Source organism: Rhinatrema bivittatum, chromosome 5 (assembly GCF_901001135.1).
Source record: "Rhinatrema bivittatum chromosome 5, aRhiBiv1.1, whole genome shotgun sequence".
NCBI classification, from domain to species: domain Eukaryota; kingdom Metazoa; phylum Chordata; class Amphibia; order Gymnophiona; family Rhinatrematidae; genus Rhinatrema; species Rhinatrema bivittatum.
The window spans coordinates 218089887-218112446 of NC_042619.1; the positions used below are offsets into that span (position 1 = coordinate 218089887).

At 42.2% G+C, this 22560-nt stretch overlaps 1 protein-coding gene across 4 annotated transcripts in view; it reads left to right on the plus strand.

The window, feature by feature from the left end:
* RPGR (retinitis pigmentosa GTPase regulator) overlaps positions 1-22560 on the plus strand; it is a 266732-nt gene that overhangs the window by 49970 nt on the left and 194202 nt on the right. For all 4 annotated transcript variants that reach the window (XR_003856998.1, XM_029603193.1, XM_029603196.1 and 1 more), the window contains one exon: positions 12416-12574. Coding sequence is in view for 3 of the 4 variants with exons in the window: in XM_029603193.1 (XP_029459053.1) it covers positions 12416-12574 (159 nt within the window). In the remaining variant the exon portion in view is untranslated. The remainder of the gene's footprint in view (positions 1-12415; positions 12575-22560) is intronic.

The following is a 22560-nucleotide window of genomic DNA, read 5'->3' on the forward strand; positions in this document are numbered from 1 at the left end:
AACAAAATATTTCAAAATAGCAGACACAAAGACCCAGTAATGAAAAATAATAAGGATACAAACATTTTTTTGCTCTGCATACCTGGGAACGTTTGATATCCAGGTGTCCTGAGATTGTTCTGAATTAGCAGGAGGAGGGGTGGTTTGCTTGGAACTTTCTCCTCTCTCAGTCACATACCAGCGCTCTCTCTCACACTGGCTCTCAATGACACACCTATACACACATGCTCTCAGTACTCACATATACACATGTTTTTTCTCTCTCACTTATATAGGCTCTTAATTACACATTTACACACATGCTGTCTATCTTTTCACGCTTACAGACACACAGGCTTTCAATCACACACATACATGCTGTCTTTTTCTCTCACACACAGACTCTCATTCACATGCTTACAAACATGTCCTCTCTTTCTCTCATTTACACACAGGCTCTCAATCGCATACTCACATGCTCCATCACCTAAACCAGCTCTCAATCACACACAGACACACATGATCTCTCTCTTACTTATACACACAGGCTCTTAATCATACATACACATGATTTCTCTCACACACAAAGGATCTCAATCATACACACATACTCTTTCACACAAACAGGTTTTCAATCACAAACTTACACATACAGGTTCCCAATGGTAAACTTACATTCATGCTCTCTCTCTCACAGGCAGGCTCTCAATCACAGACATACTCTTTCACATGTACAGGCTCTCAATCATTCACATACATGCAATCTCTCACTCTCTCATACACACACACAGGGCCCCGCGGCCCGGAAGAGGAAGTGGAGTGTATCGGGTGAGTGCGCGGCAAGAAGAGGCCACGCTAGTGCGCTCGGCATCGGCCCGAAGAAAAGAAGACTGCAGCGCGGCTCGGAGGAAAATGTTCAACCGCGGCCGATGGGACTCCGCCTCCGCGAGGGCTGAAAATGAAGAGGTTAGCCGCGGTTGAACATTTTCCTCCGAGCCGCGCTGCAGTCTTCTTTTCTTCGGGCTGATGCCGAGCGCACTAGCGTGGCCTCTTCTTGCCGCGCACTCACCCGATACTCTCCACTTCCTCTTCCGGGGGAGGGGGGCGGGAAGAAGAGAGCACGCCGGTGCCGCTGACTCCAGCTGTCCTGCCGCGTTCCGCCCAGGCGGAGGAGGACCGGGGAGCAGCTGGGTCAGCGGGAAAGTGTGGCGATACTTGTCTGCGAGCCAGATGCAGCATATCTGGCTCGGAGCCATGGGTTCCCGGTCCCTGCACTTGCCGGTGTGTCACGTGCACCGGGCTTGCGCGACACACCGGCACACCTCAGGCGACACAGTAAAGTGTCGCGACACACACTTTGGAAAGCTCTGATCTAGAGTGACGTCAGCTTTGAAATCTGACTCCCCCCATCTGCTAGCAGAAGAGCACAATAACCATTGGTCCTGAGTCCATCTGTCTACACTAAGGAAAACAAAATTATCAGGTAAGTAATTTCTCCAATGCAACTGCTGCAGTCTCTGGGGTTCATTGTCAACTTCACCAAATCAACCTTAATTCCAACGCAGAGAATCCAGTTTATTGGAGCCTGGATAAACTCCTCCAAAGAAAGGCATTCCTACTGGAGGACATGGCAGTCTGAATTCAAGCACTAATGCAAGACATGATGCACAGGAGCTGCTCCACAGCTTGTTCAGTGCTGGTCTTCCTTGGTCATATGGTGGCCACAATCTTTGTGGTGCAGTTTGCCTGCCTTCACATAAGATCTCTTCAGTGGATCTTAGGTCACAATGGGGTCAACTTTGGCAACCTCTGTCTCATTCTATCGAAGTAACTCAGGAGATGAAAATGTCCCTTTGGTGTTTAAGTCAAGACTTCTCATTGTCTGTTCTCCTCTATGGAATTTTTATGTAACATGTGTTATCCCAGGACAAGCAGGATGCTAGTCCTCACATATGGGGTGACATCATTGATGGAGCCCTGGTACAGAAAACTTTCTGTCAAAGTTTTTAGAAACTTTTGTATGGCCTTGTGAGGCCACTGAGCATGCCCAGCATGCCATGATATTCTCTGCCACAGGGATCTCTCTTCAGACTTCATTTTTCCGCGCTGCTGTGAGCATCACGGAGCAAGGAGCCTTGTGAGTTTTTCCTCACAATATTACCTGACTAAAAAGTCATTTATTTCTCAAGAAATTTTCTTCCATAGGGGATCTCTCTTAGATTTCCACCGGCTGGTGTGTAATCGCACTCTCGTTTTTACTCTTGAGTAAAAACTTTTTCACATTTTCTTTCCCTTTTTTCATCGGCTGTCTATTTAAAAAAAAAAAAAAAAAAAGCTTCCGGATTTAAAAAATGTCCAGTTTGTAATCTGACAATGTCCATAACAGATCCACACCTCGAGTGTGTTCTCTGTTTAGGAGATAAACATGATGTCTCAAACTGCCCTCAATGTGCAGAGATGACTCCCAAAGGAAGAAAGCTTCGACAAGAGAAGATGGAATATCTTTTTCACCTTCAGCTTCTTCCTTCTCCTTCAACATCAACAAAATCGTCCCCGGTGGGGGTTTCAAAGCGAATTTTGTTGAAAAAACGTCGTAGGGAGGGGTCCGGAGATCATCGGCATCGACACAGATTCCAGTGGCGCCTCTCTCGCTGGAGGAACCGACCGCTAAACGGCTTAAACTTCAGGAAACTCTGCTACCCTCGGCACCGGGACCTATATCTCCTTCGGTCGAACCTCCACAGGGCGCTGTGGAGAAAGTATTGACGCCTACACCGCCACCACGTTCAGCTGCTCTGCCTGCACCAGCTGTTTTGCAGGAATTGTCAGACTTTATCATACAAGCGGAACTCCAGGCCCTTAAAGAACAGACGCCTATTCCTGCGACTTCGCCGATGCCGGTTCTTGAACCGATGGTGGTGATTGTACCAAAGCAGGTGACTACACCGATGCAGACGACCCCGTCGATGCCGTTACCTACACAGATTCCAGTTAAGGTGATGCCGGCACGACCACCGAAGATACCAACACCATCATCGATTCCGGTGCCGACACGATGCCAATCTCACCAGGGGACCTGGGACATCCAGAACTGGCGCTCTACCAACTTATAATGAAGAGATTTGATGAGGTGGTCGGTGCTCTTCCTTCCAAACCTGGGAAAGAGCACCCTGAGGAGTCACCCTTTGATGACCCACAACCAGGTCCTTCAGGGCTTCCTCGGCTGCCTAGAACCTCTCCAATTTCTCCACCTAGACAAGATCCATATGATACCTGGAGTGATACACACACAGATACCTCATCTGAAGCTTTCATGTCAGACCCTTCACCACCGGATCCAAAGAAAAAATCACTACCGGATCCAAGGAAAAAATATCCACCAGAAGATTTATCATTCACAACTTTTATCCAGGAAATGGCTGACACCATACCTTTCACTTTGGTCACAGAGCAGGACATAAGGCAACAAACATTGGAGGTTCTCCAATTTGTAGACCCTCTAAAGCAAGTGGTAGCCATACCTGTCCATGATGTCCTTCTGGACTTACAACATCGGATTTGGGAACATCCATGCTAAGTGCCTTCTGTTAACAAAAGAATGGACACTACATATTTGGTGCAGTCTACTCCTGGCTACCAAAAATCACAGCTTCCCCACCAATCAGTAGTGGTAGAGTCTGCGCAAAAGAAATCCAAGAGGATAAGGCCACATTCCTCAAATCCCCCAGGTAAAGATCATAGATTCTTGGATTCCCTGGGGCGAAAGGTCTATCAAGGAGCCATGTTAAATTCTAGAATATCTTTGTATCAATTATACATGACTCAGTACCAAAGAAATCTGTGGAAGCAGATGCAGGACTTTATTCCATTGCTTCCATCACAACATCAGGAAGCAGCCCAGGCAATTATCCACAAAGGGCTGGAGGCTGGCAAACATGAGGTCCGTGCTGCCTATGACTGTTTCGAGACAGCATCTAGAGTGGCTGCATCAGGTATAAGTGCAAGACGTTGGGCTTGGCTTAAAGCCTCGGACCTCAGGCCTGAAGTCCAGGACAAATTAGTCGACCTCCCATGTCTTGGAGATAACCTCTTCGGATCCAAAGTACAGGATGCAGTTGCTCTATTAAAGGAGCACACGGAGACCCTGCGACAGCTTTCATCTATTCCGCAGGATCCATCTTCATAGCCATCTCGAAGGCCTCAAAGGAAAGACCCTAGAAGACCCTTCTACTGGCAGAGGTGGTACTACCCTCCAACAGCTAGGAGCAGATCTTCTAGGCCGCAACAGAGAACTCAACCTAGACAGCCTAGGGCGACTAGGCCTCAACCTCCACCACAAACGGGACCGGCTGCTGGCTTTTGAGGCCTTCCCCAGAGACCGAAGCCATCTCTCCAATCCTCATCCAGAGCTTCCTGTTGTTATTTGAACCATTGGGTTCAAATAACAACAGACCAATGGGTACTTGCAATAATATCTCGAGGTTATCAACTCAGCTTCCTCTCAATTCCAACAGATTCTCCTCGAGACCTCTTTTTCTAAGCGAAAATCACATAATCCAATTGCAAGTAGAATTATCCACCCTTCTGAGAGCCAGAGCTGTAGAGCCAGTGCTTCAGACTCAGCAGGGCAGAGGATTCTATTCCCGTTATTTCCTCATTCCAAAGAAAACCGGAGGCCTACATCCCATCCTAGACCTCAGAAATCTCAACAAATTTCTGAAGAAAGAAAAGTTCAGGCTGGTTTCTCTAGGCACCATGCTTCCACTTCTTCAAACAGGAGATTGGTTTTGTTCTCTGGATCTTCAAGACGCTTACGCTCACATTCCAATATTCCCTCCTCATCGCAAGTATCTGCACTTCATGGTGGGTCATCAACATTTCCAATACAGAGTACTACCATTCGGTCTTGCCTCTGCTCCCAGAGTATTCACCAAATGTCTGGCAGTAATAGTAGCACACTTGCACGAGGAAAGTGTCCATGTCTTCCTATATCTAGACTGGCTCATCAGAAGTCAATCTCAACAAGGAGCTCTGGCTTCTCTCAGTCGAACAATTACTCTACTTCACGCCATGGTTTTCTCATCAATTATCAAAAGTCCCATCTCATTCCATCTCACCTGCTTCAAATTCATTGGAGCAGAATTGAACACCATCCTCTCAAAGGCCTTTCTACCCGAGGATCGGGCAGAGACACTTTCCCTATTGGCAAACTTGCTACATTCAAAGAAACAAGCAACAGCTCATCAGTTTTTAACCTTACTAGGCTACATGGCCTACACAGTGCATGTTACTCCTATGGCACGGTTAGCCATGAGGGTAACTCAATGGACATTAAGATCACAATGGATCCAAGCCATTCAACCACTGTATTCTCCAATTCAAGTAACCCACCAGCTACATTCCTCTCTACTTTGGTGGGCGAACATGGCCAATTTGCACAAGGGCCTACCCTTCCAACAACCAGTCCCACAAATAACGTTAACTACAGATGCATCCACTTTGGGTTGGGGAGCTCACATAAACAATCTCCAAACCCAAGGTATTTGGACAAAACTCGAAGCAACATTTCAAATCAATTTCCTGGAACTTCGAGCTATACGTTATGCGCTGCATGCATTCAAGGACTGCCTTTCACACAAGACTGTTCTGATTCAAGCAGACAACACAGTAGCCTTGTGGTACATCAACAAACAGGGAGGTACGGGCTCATATCTCCTTTGTCAAGAAGCTGCACAGATTTGGGACTGGGCCCTAACACACTCAATGTTTCTCTGTGCCACTTATCTGGCAGGCATTCACAATGTAGTGGCGGATCGACTTGGTCGTCAGTTCCAACCACACGAGTGGTCCCTGGATCCCTTAATAGCGACCAGGATATTTCAGAGTTGGGGACAACCAACAATAGACCTCTTTGCGTCACACCTGAATCACAAAGTGGACAGACTCTGTTCTCTACACACACAGAAAAACCAGCCAGTCAAGGACACCTTTGCTTACCCTTGGAACTCAGGCCTTCTATACGCGTATCCTCAGATACCGCTCATAACCAAAACTCTAGTGAAGTTACAACAGGATAAGGGGTCCATGATACTCATAGCCCCGTATTGGCCTCGACAAGTATGGTTTCCCACACTTCTAGACCTCTCGATCAGGGATCCCATTCGCCTGGGTATAGCTCCAACTCTCATAACTCAGGGTCGGTTGCGCCATCCCAACCTTCAATCCCTATCCCTGACAGCATGGATGTTGAAAGCTTGATTTTACAACCACTCAATCTTTCAACCAATGTATCTCAAGTGCTTATAGCTTCACGTAAACGTTCAACACGAAAGATCTATTCTTCAAAATGGAAAAGGTTTACTTTGTGGTGCAGCCAAAAGAGTATAGATCCTTTCACCTGCCCCACAACTTCTCTACTAGACTACTTATGCCATCTTTCAGACTCTGGTCTCCAGACTTCATCTGTAAGAGTCCATTTAAGTGCAATCTCAGCTTACCATAACAGGATGGGAGATGCACCAATATCCATACTTCTTGTCAGCAGGTTTATGAGAGGTTTAACTCAACTTAAACCACCAATTCGGCCACCAGTCACAGAATGGGACCTGAATCTGGTCTTAACAAGACTCATACGTTCTCCTTTCGAACCCATGAATTCCTGTGATTTTAAATTTCTCACATGGAAGACTATCTTCCTCATAGCCATTACATCGGCTAGACGGGTTAGTGAGTTGCAAGCACTTGTCACATACTCACCCTATACAAAATTCTTACTTGACAGAGTGGTTCTCCAAACACATCCAAAATTCCTTCCCAAGGTAGTTACAGAATTCCACATGAACAAATCCATAGTTTTACCCACATTCTTTCCAAGGCCTCATTCACACCAAGGAGAACGAGCCTTATATACCTTGGACTGTAAGCATGCGCTAGCTTTTTACTTAGACCGCACTGCAGTCCATAAGAAATCCAATCAACTCTTTGTATCTTATGATCCAAACAAACCGGATAAAGCAGTGGGTAAACATACCCTATCCAATTGGCTAGCAGATTGCATACAGTTTTGCTATGAAAAAGCAGGCCTTCCTCTCAGTGAGAGCAATGTCAACCTCAGTAGCACACTATCGTTCAGTGCCAATTCTTGACATATGTAAAGCAGCAACATGGAGTTCTCTTCACACCTTTGCAGCTCATTACTGTTTTGGACAAAGAAGGACGGCAAGATTCAGCTTACGGACAATCTGTCTTAAAGAACTTTGTTTCCAGTTTAATCCCAACTCCTTCTACATCCAATCTGCTGTGATCTTCGGCTGCCTCATTTTCAACAACAATACTTCAGTGTTACTTCACTACAAAATGACTCAGCCTCTAGCTTGCTAATCATCCATATGTGAGGACTAGCATCCTGCTTGTCCTGGGATAAAGCAAAATTGCTTACCTTGTAATAGGTATTATCCCAGGACAGCAGGATCTAGTCCTCATGAAACCCACCCGCCACCCCGTGGAGTTGGGTCCAATACGTTTTATTATTTTATTTTTGCTAAAGCGTATTGCCTCATATGAGACTGAAGAGAGACCCCTGTGGCAGAGAATATTATGGCATGATGGGCATGCTCAGTGGCCTCACAGGGCCAGTCAAAAGTTTCTAGGAACTTTGACAGAAAGTTTTCTGTACCAGGGCTCCATCAATGATGTCGCCCCATATGTGAGGACTACATCCTGCTGTCCTGGGATAACACCTATTACAAGGTAAGCAATTTTGCTATTCTAACCACAGATGCCTCCAGTAAAGACTGGAGAGTACACACAAGTATCTATTGAATACAAGGGATATGGTTGTTGTCTGAATATCAGTATCAGATAAATCTGTTAGAGCTCAAAGCAATTCTTTACTTTCTAAATTTCACCCAACTACTACAAGGGAAAAAAACATTTTAATTCAGACTGACAACTAAGTAGCAATGTTCTATGTGAACAAGCAAAGTTTGGACAGGCTCCTCGGTTTTTTGCTGGGAAGACCAACAGATATGGGTGTGAGCTACAGAGCCCATCTTCAAGCAACATACCTTTCGGGAACATCCAATAACCTGCTGGATCACCTCAGTCAGATTTTCTGACCTCACAAGTGGTCATTGGATCAGAGAGTTGCGGATGACCTGTTTGCAGGTGGGGGTCAATCGTTAATAGACTCATTTGCTTCAGAAAACAATTGGAAAACTGAAGAATTTTGCTGTATTCTTTCAAGTGATTTCAGATTAGCTCAGGATGTGTTTCTGCTGAATTGGTTTGCCAGTCTATTGTATATGTTTCCACCATTACCATTGGTAGCCACGACAATTCAAAAGGCGATCCAGGACAGAGTGGACATGATCCTCACTGCTCCACTCTGGCCCAGACATGTGGTACTCCCTACCTCATTCAACTCTTCATACATCCTTCAATTCAACTGGAAACCTTGCCATCCCTCCTTATCCAGGTGGGAGACTGACTGTGCCATCCCAGACAACCTCATCTCAACCTGATTACTTGGAGGTTGAGCGCTTGTTAATTTACCCTGGGACACTGTCCAAGGAGGTGGAGGATGATATAATCACTGCAAGAAAACCGTCCCCTAAGAGATCATATACTTTTTAAGTGGAAGGGATTTTTGACTTGGTGTCATTTGGCATCCGTGGATCCTTCTTGACGCCCTAAGGATCTCCTTAAAAACCTGCTTTCTCTGTCTTCATTGGGACTTTGCGCTTCTGCAAAGGTGCATTTGAGTGCCATTGCGGCACGCCTTATGTGGAGGGAAAACTATCTCCATTCATCCTCTAGTTTTTGAAATTTATGAAGGGGTAGTGGCATGTGACACCTCTAGTCTTGAAGCCTGCTGTTCCCTGGGTTCTCAATTGTCCTGGCACAGTTGATGAAACATTCATTCAAACCATTGGATTCTGTACCACTAAAATTGCTTACCTGCAAGGTTGTATTTCTGGTGGCAATCTGGTCAGCAAGGGGAATGAGCAAATTGCAAGCGAATAAGAGACTATCTATAGGGTGGTGCTTTGTACTCGTCCAAAACATCTACCAAAAGTCATCTCTGCATTTCACATTAATTAAGCCAGTCTTATCCACGTTTTTTCCAAAGCTGCATGCACATGGGGTTGAGAAGGCCCTTCATTTGCTGGACTGTAAGAGGGCCATAGCTTACTACTTGTGAAGAATTCAACAGTATTGGCAAGTATACCAATAGTTTCTCTTATGATCCTAACAGAACGGGCTTAGCAGTTACTAAACATACCATTTCCAACTGGCCAGAGGACTATATTGTGCACTAGCTGGCCTTCAAATCACTGACTCTGTCAAGGCGACTTCAGTTGCTCATTTCATAGCTGTTTCTGTCACAAAGATATCTGCAAAGCTGCAACTTGGTTATCTGTACACACCTTAACGTCCCATTTCTTTCTGGACAGTCTTTTGAGGAATAACTAACTGTGGACAAGCAGTTTTGCATAGCCTGTTCACATATTAGCCCACTCTCTCCGGGGGAGCCGGATTACCTGTTTAGTGAGTGCTCTGTGATTCAGTCCTCAGCTTGTGGTTCCCCATATATAATGGCTAATTTAGCCCTCCTTTTTGATAGAGAAAGTGAGTTTGCTTACTGTACATTGGGTTCTCTGTATGAATTAGCCATACTTAATTCCCATCCTCCTCCCTGGAGAGTCAGCTACCTTGCTAGAGTTAAGCTTTACAGTGACTGAGGGGCTCTCAAGGCAGCGTTCCTGTGATAAGTACTGCATATGCTTAGGAGAGAGGTCCGTTTGGTGCCATTGAATGATGTCACCCACATGTAATGGCTAATTCTCCCTGCTGTCTATGGAGAACCCTGTTTTACAGTAAATAAACGTGCTGTCTCCTGCATATGTTTTGCTACATCTGGAAATGCTAGTATTTTACAATTTAGAAACTTGCAAACCCTGTCTCTATCTGGACGAAAAATGAAATTAACAATTGTTATCCCAAATGTGTTTTTCTTCTTCCACCTCTGAGTTGAATTTAGAAATTCAAATGAGAGCGGAGGCTTCTGAATCTGATGTAATTCTCCCTTTTGTGTCTTTAGTTTTATTTTGTTTATTTCTGGTGCTGGGAAGGAAAGCTTATTCTCTTTGGTTATTGTACCTAGAGAAATAATTATTCTCACAAGCACAAATAAATTCCACATTCATCTGACCAGCACCACAGTACAAAAAGAAAACCAAAAACTGATGGATGTGAAATACAGCATTTTTTAAAAATAAGTTTATTTGGAAGCAATAAACATTTCTAGAGGTTGATCGAATCAGAGCACAACATGTCTGCCCAGAGAAAGGGCTGTTGGGAGTTATAGTCTTTCAGGATGCTCTGTTTAAAATCTTCACTTTTAGGAAGCAGACAAGGTGGGGCTACTGTTCCTTTACCTTCGTAGTATATGTCACCTCCTGTATCAGAACATTTTGTCTTTTTAATAAATGTTTCAAATAACTAAAAAAAATCTTTGTTTTATGCATTTGGGAAATCTTGAAGTACAGACTTGGTGGTGTCCTTACAACAGTCAGTTTGTTTTTTGTACTGTAAATTTGGAAATCAATAAACTTGTTACATTTAAAAAAAAAAAAATCTTTGTTTTATAGATGAGGGCAAAAAACCTGACATCTTTGAGACATATGGTCTAAAAGTTAATTTTAGTAGTTTTGAGAGATGCTGACAGTAATGATACCTATTTGCTAGATCCTGTTGTCAATTTACTGAGTTGTACAAGATTAATTGGAAGGTTTCAGTGGCCTCTGCTTTTAAGAATCTAAAGTCTGATATTTAAAAAAAAAAAAAAAAAGTGGCTTGCTTAATGGGATTCGGTTTTTGATTTTGCTGAACTGATATGTGGCTATCACTTAGCAGAATGGGGTAAACTTTTGTTCTTTACCATGTCTGAAAATCTGCACTAGCTGTTTTCCTAAAAAAATTAAATTATAGGGCCACTATTCAAACTTTGTATTGGGACAAAGTCCACGGTACTTTTTCTGGTGGACTGTACGCTGATCTTCAAGGTGAAAGTACTTGCACATATATGTACCAGCTTTTTGTGTAGGTTCTTTATCGTGGTAAATCATGCATATAGACTTGAAAATCTATTTAAATTCATTTGTTTGCCTTTTTCCTAAGAAAAGGTACAAGGCATATTCCATATAGTCAAATGATGCAGGAAGGGATGGGGAAACGAAAAAAAATGTATATAATTGGATGCATTTATGCAGGCTTCCCTTCCCATGATGAACCTGCTTCTGAGAACACTACCTCTGAGGCTACAAATGCACATATTGTGGAACAAAACACAAATTTCTAACTGCAGTGAGGAAGTGCTGATTTCATGTGCATCAATCAAAACCATTTACTCTTTGAAAATTGTCCTCTATATAGCATTGTTGGTGTACAAAATGCTGTACTAGGGATCCCAGCAATCTTGACTTTGATATTCGAAAAAGTTTGTCCAGCTCAATTCAGGACTAAGCTGGACAAGCCCTGAATTTTAAATATCCTGCCCTGCTGAACAACTATATATATTTTTTTTCTAGCTGGGTAGCTCATTACCCAGCTAAAACCTAGTTAGATATAGAAGCAGGGTTGGAGCTTAAGTGGACTTATCTAATGTTGAATTTCAGTGCTAGCTGAGTAAAATTATCTGGCAAACTGTGGTTGGAAAATAGCAGGCCTAAGGTTAGCCAGATAACTTTAAAAAAAAATGTGAGTGGGTGCCAGTCCTTGCACCCTCACCATCCTTGTTTTATTTCCAATTTCTTGTACATCACACACTCTGGTGAAAACTGGCTGGTGTGGTGCAGAACAACAAAAACAATATACATAAAATCATCCAACAATAAAATAAGCAAGCTAAACAAAAATAAAAATTGAACATAGCAAGAATACAGTCAAAGAATTCAAATCAAAATAATAAACCATCTGCAGCTCACATTATCCCAGAGTCAAAAACAAAGAAACGACCATGCTTTCACCTTTTTTCTGAAATGTTTAGTTTTTGTTTTTTTTTTAAATTGATATTTCATAGGTTTATTTGTATGGACACCAGAGACTGCTGTATGAAAAATACAGCTGGAATTGATCTTTAGACTTGCCAAAGGTTCTGTGCTATTTACATTTGAGAAATGATGAAATTCACAATTCACTTTGGTGTTGGTGTTCTTTTGTAAATGTTTGAGCCTCTCCCAGTTTTATACTAGAGCAGGCATCTCATCAGTATCTGCTTTCAGATGTGAACCCATAAAACTAACAACAACTTGTCCTTCCCATCATGTTCGAGAATAAGAGAGGAAACATACCTACTGGGGCAAGTGTACAAAGGTGAAGTACCTAAAACCATGTGCTTTTCCAAACTTGCTTCTGAATGGTCAATTTTCTACAGGGACCGGTGAGCTCTACACATTTGGGGAACCTGAGAATGGGAAGCTGGGTTTACCACCTGAACACCTGAAGAACCACAGGGTTCCACAGCTTGTTCCTGGAATATCTGGAAAAGTTACGATGGTTAGCTGTGGCGGAGGGCATACAGTGGCTCTCACAGGTATGCTTATTCAGAGCATTAATTGATAGGAATGCTTTAGCGAATGGAATGATGTGTGTCCATATATATATATAGAACAGCAAAACCCTGGCATTACAGACTCAACTGCTTTTAGTTTGGCCAGAGGAAGAGCAAGATTAAGTTTGATAATTGCATTCAGACTAATACATAGATGTATGTATGTATGTATGTATGTATATTTGTATGGACACCTTTCGGAACGGGGTAACAGCACATTAATTGTTTAACAATTACCTCCTTTATTAAATCCTTATGAAAACATACAAGTGTCAGCAAAAGTTACAAACACTCATATAAAATAGCTTGAATTTTACGTACTTCCTCAACATTCTATTAAAATCAACACTCATTCATACTCATCCAAACCACCCTTTTCAACATTCATACTCATACTTTGTTCAAAATTAGCTTTTAAATAACTTTTATATCTTCCAAGCGCAAAATTACGTAGTATCCCTTACAGGATTTTCCAATGGTTAACATCAACATAAGTAATACATATTACCTTACATTTTCATTATATTCACAATCTTAGGAAAACATTGCATAGTACCAGCAATTATATTTGTGTATTAAATCTATCCCAACCGGGCCCTCGTTTCACCTTGCGGCTTCTTCAGGGGAACTATAATAATATTAGATGAATGATCTATGTCTCATGACAGTCATAAATTCCTTGCTGTTCGTCTTGTTAATCCTTATCTACTTTGATGTACGGCTGTTTAACATCTGCTACTGTGTATTATGCTTAACCATTTCCTGCGTCTTGTTAATCTGTGTTAAAAAAAAAAAAAAAAAAAAAAAAAAAAATCACAAAAACCTTCTAATGATTTATATTACGTATTAGATATTGCCTTAAAACTATTATGATTCCTTAAATATATGAAAAAAACAATTATAATTTGTGTAACCGTACAAGATATTACCTTTATCTACTTTGATGTACCACTGTTTTTACTGCTCCCAATACTGATCACTCTGATTTCGTCTCAATTTCCTTAACCTAGACATAAGTCAATAACATGTTAACCTCTATCATCATCCTTAAAATATCCCTTGCTGAGGGAACCATTTAGGTCCCTCATCTTTACCGGACTCTTGATTACTCCAGATCTGGAGTAATGATATATATGAGATAAAATTGAATCCTGTTCCTCCTTTGACCAAACTACAAGCAGCTGATTCTGAAATACGAGAGATTTTGCAGGATTTAAGTATTTTTTTATGGCTTTTATAAACACAGGAGGTAATTTTCGAAGGAGTTGCATGTATGTAAATGTAACACTATCGTAGCAATTTTCAAAAGTGCATTAACTGCACTTATGCGAACAAAACCTATGGACAATTCAATAGCATATATCGTAGCAATTTTCAAAAGCCCACTTACATGCATAAAACCCAATTTTAAGTGAGGAAATCCTTTTGAAAATTACCTCAGTCTATATGATACAACTTTCATTTTAGCCTCCTAGAAGTAACAGTCTGTATATAAACAGTGGGATATTTTATTTAGATTTAATTTGTGCCTTTTTGTTGATAGCTCAAGGCAAGTTAGATTAAGATACAGCAGCTGTTGAGACCCTCAACTGATTTGACTTCTCTGTCCAAGGAAGGGACCAGGATTTGAAAGATCTCACTCCCTCCCTTGAGCTGACTGCAGGGCTCAGAGATCAAGGACTTGAAGGCGATTTTTCTTTTTTTTTTTGTTGATGACGAGCTGTTCAGAGTCTCACACATGAGGTCATATGACAGTGCCTTTTGCTGAATAAACAGATTTTTCCAGAGCTTTCTGGAGGTGGCAAGGTTTTTTTTATAGCCCATGCATGCTAATTCCTGTGCTGCTGATGTCCTGAGACTCCTCTATTTTTTGTTTTCTGCTGAGACTGCCAGACTTGCATTTCTATCTGTGACTCCCTTAAAGTTCAGTAACCTGCTTTGTTTTTTGTTTTCTCAAGTTATTATCCTAAAACCCTTGCAGATTACCCCAGTTTTTTTGGTACTTTCAAGTTTGTTTTTTTTATCATTTTGCTGAGCTGGCTTTGGTTTGTTTGTTTTTTTTGTAATTACATTGTTAAATGAACAGGTTCATACATCACCAACATACATCAGTACTTTGAAATCTACAATATTTAAAATAAAAAAACAAACCCCAAATACAAGCAAGCATAATTGTCGCCTCTTCTTATTCCTCCATCCCTTAACAAACCCTTTCACTCCCTCCTCCCCCATCCCTCCTAAGTCATATTCACACATCTAGAAAAAGGCAAAATCATAGCCTTTTTAGGCATAGTCTGATCATGCCATAAGGCAAAAATTTCCAAAATAGCAATGAATTATTTTGTTTTATTATGCCTTACAGCTGTCAACCTACTCATTACATATATCTTCCATAACTGCTGTTTTAAAAAGTCCCTTGGAGGCAATAAAGATGTCTTCCAGTAAAAAGCAATTTCACAACGTGCTACAAGAAAACACTTTTGAACCAAAGCCATTACCTTTGAGGGGAGTTCAGGGTGTGATAGACCCAGTAAGTACATTTGAGGTTCCCACCTCAAGTTCACAGCAGAACTAATAAGCTACCCTACCTTCTCATAATACATCTTATCAGAGCAGAAAGATTCCAAATTACCCGTCAACTGATAGCAAGTTGTTTATACAAACAAAAAACATACTTTAAAATGTTTTCCTAGCATGTAGACATATGGGCTCAGGATCAGTGGGTTATGCTCCCCTGCCAGCAGATGGAGACTGAGCAAGTTGATGTCACAGTATATGTATTCCTGCAGTGACATCAGCCTCCCAGTATTCTCCTTCTCTAGCAAATGGTGACTGAGCAAGCTGATGTCACAGTATATGTATTCCTGCAGTGACATCAGCCTCCCAGTATTCTCCTTCTCCAGCAGTTGGTGAATGTGCATCTCCCTATGGGGATTGCTTCCCTTTTTAGAAGAAGAATTTTAAATTAAGAAAGAGTCCCGCTCTCCTGTGGTGATACCAATTGGTCCCTCCCCCAGTTGAGAATTCCTGAGGTGATTTCTGTGGTCCCTCAGATGTGTGCCTTGGTCCAGTAGCTGGGTTTCTTGAAACATAGAAATGACGGCAGAAGAAGACCAAACGGCCCATCCAGTCTGCCCAGCAAGCCCCACACTCTCCCTTTCCTCACACCTATCTGTTTCTCTTGGCTCCCAGCAACCCCTTGGTTCCATTACCCTTCCACCCCCACCATCAATGTAGAGAGCAGTGTTGGAGCTGCATCTAAATGAAATATCTAGCTTAATTAGTTAGGGGTAGTAACCGCTGCAATAAGTAAGCTACACCCATGCTTGTTTACCCCGACTATGTAATTCAATCCTTGTTGGTTGTCTGTATATAGATCCACTTTCTCCCCTGCCGTTGAAGCAGAGAGCTATGCTGGATATGCTTGAAGACTTTCTCCCCTGCCGTTGAAGCAGAGAGCTATGCTGGAAATGCTTGAAGACTTTCTCCCCTGCCGTTGAAGCAGAGAGCTATGCTGGAAATGCTTGAAGACTTTCTCCCCTGCCGTTGAAGCAGAGAGCTATGCTGGAAATGCTTGAAGACTTTCTCCCCTGCCGTTGAAGCAGAGAGCTATGCTTGAAGACTTCCTCCCCTGCCGTTGAAGCAGAGAGCTATGGTGTGGACTTAGCTGATTGTACAGCTTAAAGGCAGCAGGTGCAGGAGGCTGAGCGCGGCAGTGACTGCAGATGCCCTCTCTGTTCCGATGTGTGTTCCTGTTCCTGTTGGTGTTAGGGGAACTGGGCAGCTGGCAGGTTGATTGGCTCATTGGGCTAGGCCATGCAATTAGGCTTTTTGCATACGTGCTGTGTGGTAAGCTGTGGCGGTGTTTTTCGCACACTTCTGCTTGTGCTTTACTGCCTCTACAGGATGTCAGTGTGCCCAGTGCATCAGCTCGGTGCACTCGTGTGCTCAGTTTGGGCATGCCTTTTGCGCGAATACGTTTTTAGCATGGTGATATGCTTAAGCCTTGGCGCACAAATTGTGCATGTGTTTTGGCAGCACCTAATGTTTTTGTGTGCCTAAATTTTTGAGCGTGAGCCATTTGGACGCACATTCACCGCCGCTAATGGCGCTGGTGAACAAGGAGCCTAAGCACTTTTCTTTCTGGGTTGTGTGTCATATTTGGCCTTCTCAGCTTGACCTGGTCTCTGACATGCCAGCACTGTTTGGGTGCTTAGGGGGAGTTGCCTTCCTCTGACTTCACTAAGCCTGGATCCTCCCATCTTGATGTTTCAGTTATGGCCTTGTCCAGAGGGACGCCAGACCTTGGTACTCCCTTGACTGGCTCCTCTGCAGGTGATGGCAGTTTTGTGGGCCTCGCTCCAGTTCCTTCTGGGTTTGGACTGGATCCGGCTACTTTTTCTTGGGTGGAGTGGTTTTTTGTTTTTGGTTTTTTTCAAGGCGCAGTCCTCTGCCTCATCCAATTCTGTCAGTCGGACCCTCAGCTGGTGGCTCCTCCCTTTTCCAGTCCTATGATTAAGCACTGAGGCTCGCCTTGGTTCGCTACGGGCATTCCCGACAGGAACCCAAATGGCGATGATGAGGCAGATCCTGATTCCCTGGAAGATGGGGAAATTCCTCTGCAATAGGGGGGCCAAATATTTTCATAGAGCAGCATATTTCTTTTAAGCAAATGGGTAAGCTTCTCCACAAGTGCAATTTCATGTATCTGATTCTGCCAACTACACAATGTAGGATCTGACTTCCACATCCGTGCTATCGTGAACCTCCCAGCATGTATTAAGTGATCTGCCAAACAAATTTGCAAGGTGGTGAGATTGTCCCTTCCCCCTCCCCAATATTCCCAGCAAACACAATTTGGGCTTTATATTGATTGCTTTCCCCAATATGGTATGGCACTCCGCCTTAACTTGTTGCCAGAAAGATGTACATAAACATAGAAATGACGGCAGAAGAAGACCAATCGGCCCATCCAGTCTGCCCAGCAAGCTTCACACTTTTTTTTCTCATACTTATCTGTTTCTCTTAGCTCTTAGTAACCTTTAGGTTCTATTTCCCTTTCACCCCCACCATTAATGCAGAGAGCAGTGATGGAACTGCATCCAAGTGAAATATCAAGCTTGATTAGTTGGGTAAGCGGCAGCATAGCTCTCTGCCGTTGAAGCAAAGAGTAAGATATGCTGGATATGCGTGGATATGCGTGAAGTATTAGTTTTTCTTCTCCCCTGCCTTTGAAGCAGAGAGCTATGCTGGATATGCATTGAAAGTGAATTATGCCTTGAAGGTCACATTAACTATCAACAAATGTTGAATAAGCCTAATAATTGGTAATTGAATAAGCCTAATAATTGGTAATACCTATAGCCCATGAACCCACCCCTGTTTTTTTTTGTTTTTTTGTTTTTAATTTGGAGATGGCAGGCCTCCATCTTTCCGCTCCGTGAAGGTGGAACACCAACCACTGGCCACTGGCATCCCGCTCCGTGAATGCTTCTGTTGCTACTGCCGCTCCGTTCAGTGTTTTGCTGCCTCCTCTTTATACGCGTCCTCTAGACCTGATGGATCCACAGTGTTTATCCCACGCCCCTTTGAAGTCCTTCACATAAGAATATACATAAGAATATAAATTGCCATACTGGGTCAGACCAAGGGTCCATCAAGCCCAGCATCCTCTTTCCAACAGTGGCCAATCCAGGCTACAAGTACCCAGAAACTGTCTCTTCCATGTTACTGATGCTAGTAATAGCAGTGGCTATTTTCTAAGTCATCTTGATTAATAGCAGGTAATGGACTTCTCCAAGAATTTATCCAAACCATTTTTAAACCCAGCTACACTAACTGCACTAACCACATCCCCTGGCAACAAATTCCAGAGTTTAATTGTGCGTTGAGTAAAAAAGAAATTTCTCCGATTAGTTTTAAATGTGCCCCATGCTAACTTCATGGAGTGCCCCCTAGTCCTTCTATTATCCAAAAGAGTAAATAACAGATTCACATCTACCCGTCCACCAGACATGTATATAAGATCTTGGGTGACCACAACCCTTCCACCAGAGCCCTGTAGAGGTGGGTGAGAACTTAGAATAAAAGAGAGGATACCTGCAAGCTCTTTGGAGAAGCCTAACCATCATTTGTACACGATGAGTACATATGGAAATCTTATGTGCCTTTTTTTCATATACCTTCCCAGTGCTGACTATTTATTCAAGCTGAAGGTCCCTGTTACATAACTGTATTATACCCAAAGGTGGGTCTTGTTTAATTTGGCATGTTTGTAGGGCTTTATAAAAGAGAGAGATACCTCTATGGGGTAAATTTTCTTGTATTAGTAGCCCCTCAACCGGGACCATCCCTTTCTCTCATATCTACCCAGCTCCGCCATCAAACTTGGTAAAAGGCTTCAAATCCTCTCTCTACCTCAAATTCCTCCCAAAGGTCCTGAAAGCGTTTTTTCTTAGTGCTATCATTTTCCCTAATTGCCCTAAAATTGTTAGGCCCACTTTTCTCCAATCAGCAGCGTCCCAGTACAATATTGATGTTGCTAGTTTAAGATTCCCATGTAAGGGAAACTTCAAACTGTTCAGGGGAAGCCTAAAAATTTGGCTTTTTAAACAGGCTTTTTATAAAGAGAATGGAGAATCCAATTAAGATCTTAACTCAGCACACAGTATGTAGTTTTTAGTTTTCATTTTTTTTTTCTCAAAACTAAATATACCTTAGATTGTTAACCTTATAAATAAACTGCAATAGAGACTTATCGAACTAATGCAAACAAATCAACAAATTGTTTTTTTTTTAAATATAAAATCTGTTACTGCTCATTATTGGCATCTCTATAATGTATTATCTATCTTAAACAATTTTTATATATGCCTTGTTGTAAACCGTTGTGAGGTAAATTAATTTAACAAAGGTATAGAAAAGATTTTAAATAAATAAGGACATAAGTGCAGAAAGACTCTGCATAGGCCACTTTAATTTTTTACACATGGTTTTCCAAATTTTCAGAGTATGTGTAATGTGGGGGCTGGCCCCTCCAGCTTTCTTTGCACCTATTAGCAATTCTGGCTGGAGTAGCAACATTGGCAAACCTACTCCACCTGCAAGTCTTGCTTTTTTTTATTTTTGTAATTTTTACTTCTCCTCTGTTTTATTATTTTCTGTTTTACTTTCTATTACAATGTAACCTCTCTAATTTTTGTTATATGTAAACCGATGTGATGACTTTAGTTGAATGTCTGAATATAAAAAAACAAACAAATAAATGAAGTCCAAACTGGTAAGACATAACCAGGTATTTTCAAACTGAAAGAAATCTAGCCATAATCTGATTAACATTATTCCACAAAATCCCGTTTTTATCCTTTAATCCCATTCCCAATCCGTGCTTCCCTCCCCCCCCCCCCCCCCCCCAATGTTTAAGGGTGCCATAGTGGTCTCATTACACTAATGAAAGGGCAGTATCTCAGTAGTATACCCTCTTGCCAAGCACTGTATCTAATTAAACCTCTTCCAATAATGTTACACCTTAGAAAAAATGCTTAACTTGTTCGGTAGCGACTACTGTCCAAGCCAATTTATCCAGGGGGAACCAAATTTTTAGAATTTTGAAAGTTTGTCCCTACGTATAGCTGTTAATTTTTCCATATACGCCACTCTTTGTATTCTGGTTAATAGCTGGCTTCTGGAAGGGATCTTATCGTTTTTCCAGTATGCTGCTACCAGCATCCTTGCTGATCCTGAGTTATGTCCGGATGTGGGAGTCCTAACAGCCATGCATCTATGCGTAGGGATATCCATTAACTCGCCTACCAGGCTCTGGCACTCCTCCCAAATAAGTTTGATCTTGAGACAATCCCACCACAAAGGTAAGAAAGTACCTTTCGTGGTACAGTGTCTCCAACAGGTAGGCTTATTTAAAGGGGATCACCTAGTCACTCTTATTGGTGTAAGGTACCAGCTGAAAAATATCTTATAGTTATTTTGTGACATAGCTGCCGATAAGAAAGACTTGCTCAAATGCCCAACACATTCCTCTCATTTTTCTTTTTGCCATTGCACACCCATATCTTTGTCCCAAGCTACCATATGTTTAGTCTTGAAAGGAGTCTCCTTATTTAAGATCTGGTAAATTTTTGTAATCATTTTCTTCATCTTCTCTGCCTCTGCACAAAATCCTTCAAATAACGATCACCCCCTTTTCAAATCTCTCTGGACATCATCCGTTAACATATGTCTGAGCTGGGCATTTGCTAAAAAAAATCTTTATTTTCCAACCTGTATGTCCTCTGTAGTTGTGAGAAGGAGGCTATTTTTCCAGTAGCCCACACTTGCCCTAAGTATATCAGGCCTTTCTCTTCCCATATATGAAAAATCAGGTGTTTTGCCCCTGCTGGAAATTTCACTGCAAGGCGAATAGGAATTAAATCTGACTACTCTTATTGGACCCACCAAAAATCTTTTCCACCTTTTTCCAAATATGTAATGTGTTTTTAAGGCAGGGTGACACTTGTTCCCAATCTACTGCATATGGTGCTTTTAGCCAGAACATTGCATGTATGGGAATAGACTTTGTATATTGTTCGATTTGGACCCATTGTTTACTGGCGCTCAATGAGTGGCTGTCAATAATACTTTTAATTTGAGACGCAGCATAGTATTTCAGTACATTTGGTACTCCTAGTCCCCCTTCTGACCTTGGACGGTATAGAACTCCCCTAGATACCCTGGGGGGTCTCCTTCGCCATATAAAGGAGAATATTCGTTTTTTAAAATGACGTAGTATATTGTCAGACTCCACAGGGTAAGGCTTGAAATAAATAGCCAATTCTTGGCGAGATATTCATTTTAACTGTCAATATTCTACCTAGCCAAGACAAATTCAGACATTCCCAGTGACTCATCGCCATCGGACTTTCCCTGAAGGTAGAATCTACGTGTGTTCCCTTTTTGTGGCTTTCTATGATGCAGATTGGGGGGGATCTGAAATCTGGAGGTGAGGAGCTCTGGTTCTATGCCACCATCGAGTCTGGTAATGTCACTTCCTCCCTGCCGGATGCCTCTCTTGATGGGAAAATTCTCAGAGTAGCCATCATTGATCTTTAAACAGGCTGTGGATCCCCAGTTCAGCTCCTTTACCCAAGACAAGAAGGGTCCCCCCAGCCCCATCATCTCCATTACCGCAAATAAAAAGGACCAGTGTACCTGGTTGAAGGCCTTCTCCACGTCTATAGTCAGTAAGATAGCCGGATCACCCTTCGACTGGGCACAATGTATCAAGTCTAAGATTTTCCTGATCTTGTCAGCTGTTGCATGCCCTGGCATGTCTGAATGTACTAACTTCCCTATAACTCCTCTTAATCGGAAGGCTAAAATTTTCAAATCAATATTAATAAGCAATATTGGTCTATACGACCCACAGTGTTGGGTCTTTACCTGGCTTAGGCAATATTGTTATACCCGCTACATTGCCATAGGGAAGTAGCTTCCCCCCTTCTCTCAAACAGAGTTGAGTCAGGGGGCCCTTGAGGATATCTTTAAATTTTTTGTAAAATAGTGGTGTGAACCCATCTATCCTGGGGGCTTTTCCTAGCTTCAGAAATATTACGCCCTATTTGTTGCTGTTCAATCTGGGACAGACAAGGGATTTCTATTCTTTGAAGATATGTGGAAACATCCGCCTCAGAGGCTACCGTTTCTTGTGAATATAGCGCTTCATAAAATCGAGTAAATCTGTTCCGAATAGCCTTGTCCTCATATAACACATTCCCTTCTTTGTCCTTAATGTGGAAGATTTGTGCTTTTAATTGCCTATTTTTCAACCTATTCGCCAGCAGTTTGCTGCTTTCGTCTCCCTGTTCATAGTACTACTGTTTTAACAAATCAAGCTGGTAAGCTATTTTGTCCATATCTAATTGTTGTAGCTCCTTCCTTTTTTTTTTTTTTTTTTTTTGCTAATTGTGTAGCTA